At 46.2% G+C, this 4,312-nt stretch overlaps 1 protein-coding gene across 1 annotated transcript; it reads left to right on the top strand.

The window, feature by feature from the left end:
- Window positions 1-277: 277 nt before the first annotated feature.
- Window positions 278-4,036, top strand: RPL23 (ribosomal protein L23). Its single transcript, XM_019550265.1, has 5 exons — window positions 278-381; window positions 1,325-1,408; window positions 2,015-2,143; window positions 3,545-3,658; window positions 3,910-4,036. The coding sequence occupies exons 1-5, from the start codon at window positions 369-371 to the stop codon at window positions 3,990-3,992; spliced, it is 423 nt and encodes a 140-aa protein (XP_019405810.1). The 5' UTR covers window positions 278-368; the 3' UTR covers window positions 3,993-4,036.
- Window positions 4,037-4,312: the final 276 nt, after the last annotated feature.

Raw genomic sequence — 4,312 nt, 5'->3', positions numbered from 1 at the left:
CTCACAAAATGGATGCCACCAGGTCAAGCAGATGTACATGTTACGCTCTGACCTGGCTTAATTTAAGTTCACTTAGTGAGGCCACCTTATTTTAAGCCAATCTAACGTGTGCACGCCTAAAGGTGCAATGGTTAAAACTCCAGGGCTAGAAACTACTAAAATACATGCCCCACCAACGCTGCGAGGCCGCGGCGCGGGCGTCCACACAACCCACCCGCACGGGGCGCGAGCTCCCCTTCGGAAGCTGTTCCCTCGTCACGTGACAGGGGTGCTCACCCCTCCCCTCTCCGGCCTCACGCAACGTCTCGTGTCATGAATGAATATCCCGTCGTCCTTTGCGCCGCCCTCTCTCTTTCCCCGGAACCAACATGTCTAAGCGAGGTGAGGCCTGGCGCGGCCGGCTGCGGCCGGGGTGGGGGAGCGATGGAATCCGTCGCCATCCTCCGGCCGCTCGGGCGGGGCGGCCTCGCCACCTGCGGGGCGGGGCGGGGGGAGCCCGGGCTTCCTGCGGGGCTGTGTCTGGAGCGGGGGAGGGCCACTTGCGGGGCACGGGACTGGGCAGGGGGTCGGCAGGCAGGCAGGCACTTAAGACCGTGAAACCCCTGGGTTTTGGCTGCGTGTTCGGCAGGGAGGAATTAGTGAGCAGTGTTGTTGTGGGGGGCGTGAAGGCTGCAGGGGGGTGTCCTCGAATTGAGGCCCCAGGCTTGAAAGGGAGTCGTGGGGCTCATGTGGATGTATCCTCTGGGTCGAGCATTGTCTAAGTCAAGCTGTCCTGGGCCTGGAGTGGCCCCACAGGTGGAAATGCTCGTTCTGCACTGAAATGCCGAGAAGGGTAGAGGAGAAATGCTGCTGCTTTGTAAGCAAGGGTGGATAGCATCTTAGAGGTGGACCCGTGAAAGCTAGAACTTGCTTTAGTTCTAGTTGCATGGATAGTGCTCAGGCGCGTTAAAATGGCATTGGTCTCAGTGGAGGAATCTAATTATTGCATTCTCTTTAAAGATCGTTCTTTAAATAACAGTTGTATCTTGTTTAGCTCTTACAGCTTTTAATTTGAGCAAGAGCAATTGTATCTTTAGGTTAATATTATTATGAGCTAACTTAGTAATAGTCTTTCGACTTCTGTTTGGGCATGTGAGAATCTTTGAAGCAAAAGAAAATAACTGCTATAAAAGCTTTAGGTCTGTGGAGCAAATGTCATGTTATGGGCTTTTGAGAAATATCTGAGATGAGAATTTGGCTTTTGACTTAATGCATAAAGTGTGTGTGTGACAGTGTGAGTGTTCTGCTCCCCAGTCATGTGTTGTCCTCTGTTTTTAACCTGCAGGACGTGGTGGTTCATCTGGTGCGAAGTTCCGCATCTCCCTGGGTCTCCCTGTGGGAGCTGTGATTAACTGTGCAGATAATACAGGTGAGGCAGTTCATCCAGCACTTCTCTCCTCATTGGGCATCATTTCTTTTTGTTAAGATGTAATTAAGAAACCAGTGGTTGGAAACTGAAGTTAGAAATATTTCTGGAAACAAGGTGCAGATCTTAAGAAGGTGATTAGCTGTTGGAGGATCTTATAGTGTATTCTCCACATAGTCTTTAAAGCAAGCTTGGATTGATTTCTAAAAGATGTTCAAACTCAAAAATGAAACTACACATGTGATTTTTTTTTTTCCTCATCTAATTATCCAAAAAATCTGACTTGATGATTAGAATGGGTCTATCTGGCCTTGAATACTGTGAACCCCGTAACCTGCTTCAGCCAATATTTAACTTGCTGCTCAATAACAAGGTCAAGAATTTCCATCCCGTCTCTGAAGCAGTTGCATCTCCCTTCTAAAAGCACTTGCTGGGTCTGTGCTCAGTGGCTCAGGGAGTTGTCGTGGAAGGGCATAGAAAGACATCACTTTTGGGTGAAGTGGTAGCCTGTGCTGTTAACTTCAATCAGTGGTGTGACAAAAGTCTCCAGGCTCTTTCTTCTTTAGTGGGTTGGCTAATGCAAAGGGTTTCATTTTATTTCCCCTGTAGGTGCCAAGAACCTCTACATTATCTCTGTAAAGGGGATTAAGGGACGTCTGAACAGACTGCCAGCTGCTGGTGTAGGCGACATGGTTATGGCTACTGTCAAGAAGGGCAAGCCTGAGCTCAGGAAGAAGGGTGAGTCTTGTCAGGGAACAGGTTGTGAGTTTGTCTAGTGTATACAAGGGCATTCTAATAGATTTTCTAGTGAGCTGTTAGTGTGAGTAGTTCTAGGCATAGGTTGTCTGCACGGAGTGGAAAATCCTGCCCCTGAGCTCTAGGCTATCCCAGAAAACATTGTTCCACATGCTGATGCTTTGCTGTGCTGTCTGCTCCAACCATGGAAGGATACTTTATTGTCCAAGTGCCTAGAAAGTACAAGTGAGAACACTTTTTGGGTAGGGTTGAACATACTGTATGGACACAACTTGGTTGTGTTACACCAGCAAAAATGAATGCTAAGTGATTATAAAATACAGTTTTGCATGTTGAGTAGCAACATGGTAACTGTAGAGATCATGACACTACAGCAGGTGCCCAAAACACAACCAGGATTCATGCTGGTGCTTGATCTCATCAGGCCTCCTGACATTGATCCTCTTGTTGCATTGTAGACTGACCTTCATGTATAGGATAGAAAGCCGGTTCTTACAGGAGGAGCAGAGCATACTCTTTAAGAGAGATGGGAAGTAGGCACCCAACAGCATCTCCCCCTTCTGAAAAGCACTTGCTGGGTCTGTGCTCAGTGGCTCAGGGAGTTGTCGTGGAAGGGTATAGCAAAGGCATCGCTTTTGGGTGAAGTGGCAGCAGCATGTGTTGTTAACTTCAATCAGTGGTGCAACAGTCTTGATGGCTCCCATTCCAGATGTCCTGGGTAAATAGTAGCATGCTAGGTTTTCTTGCTGAATACTATGCTGAGACCTTGCATTTGGTAATGGAGCTGATTTTACCTTGGAGGCTCTCTAGACTGCTGGGTTAAAATCTGAGGATGGTAAAGTACTTATGTAGATTCAGAGGTAACGTTGCTTTGAGCTAGTTTATTATGAAAAATAACATTTTAAGCTGCATACTTCCCTCTGCATTGCACAGAGAAAGCCTGCTCCTCTGATGTGTACTTAGCTGCTCTAAAACTAAATAGCAAGGACTTGTAATCATTGTATCTGTACAGAACTGTTTGGGATGAAAACCTGCTTTAAATGCATGTTGTTGTACCAGCAAAGGATATTGCATTGAGAGCCTAGAGGAGTCTAGGCTGTTCTGGATTCAAGGCTGCCAAAGATGATGTTGGCATTGGTCTTTGTGACATTAGTGCTTGGTGAGATCATAAATGTCTTTTGACACTAATTTTGTCAGCTAGCACTAACCAGGCACCCTGAATTAATAATACAAAATGCCACTTGCTATCCAATTGCGTATTTAAACTTAGGGAGAATGGGACCTACATAGAAGTATTTAACTCGGTATGCCAATAGTTTGTGCCTGGGTGTTGGAACTGTACCTGAAAACTTGGGATTTTGAATGTATTTTTTCTCTCTGCAGTGCATCCAGCAGTGGTAATTCGGCAACGGAAATCATACCGGAGAAAAGACGGGGTGTTCCTATATTTTGAAGATAATGCAGGAGTAATAGTAAATAACAAAGGAGAAATGAAAGGTATGGATGACAGTCTGATCGTGCTGGACAAAGATGTGTGTTCTTCTCTCAGAAGACAAGAGCCCACACTTTCTTACAAGTCAGAGGCAGTGTACTGGGAGAATCTGGTATCCTGGTTGCTCCAGCAGTGGAAGAGTAGAGAGCCATCAATATTAATAGTGCTTGAACAGCACTCTGAGCAAAGTCGTCATGGTAGTGTAGAATATGCATGTTTGCTCTTTCTAATTCTTAACACTTTTGTTTTTTCTCAGGTTCTGCCATCACAGGCCCAGTGGCAAAGGAGTGCGCAGATTTGTGGCCCAGGATAGCCTCCAATGCAGGCAGCATTGCCTAAACCTGTTCCATCCTAGCTTGACAATAAAACTGGTTATACCAAAATTGCTTGTTTGTGGTATTGTGACGCTCAAAACACTCCCTTTGCTGTCAGACTGGGTTGAGATGCATCTGACCAAGGACTTTTTGGGGGTGGTCTGTCATTATAGATTTCAACACAGGAGGTTGCTCCTAATTTTTTTTTTTCCGGGTTTTGTTTTAATTATAGTTTCATAGTAGCTAGAGTCGGAAGGGACCTAGGTAGATCATCTAGTCCGACCCCCTGCCTTGGCAGGAAAGAGCACCGGGCACAGTTTATTTAAGTTAAAGATGAACACTAAT

The sequence above is a fragment of the Crocodylus porosus genome, unplaced genomic scaffold (assembly GCF_001723895.1).
Source record: "Crocodylus porosus isolate Cpor-Errol unplaced genomic scaffold, CroPor_comp1, whole genome shotgun sequence".
In the NCBI taxonomy this organism is placed as follows: Eukaryota; Metazoa; Chordata; order Crocodylia; family Crocodylidae; genus Crocodylus; species Crocodylus porosus.
The sequence above is the reverse complement of the archived record's forward strand: the minus strand, read 5'-3'. Positions and strand labels throughout refer to the sequence as shown.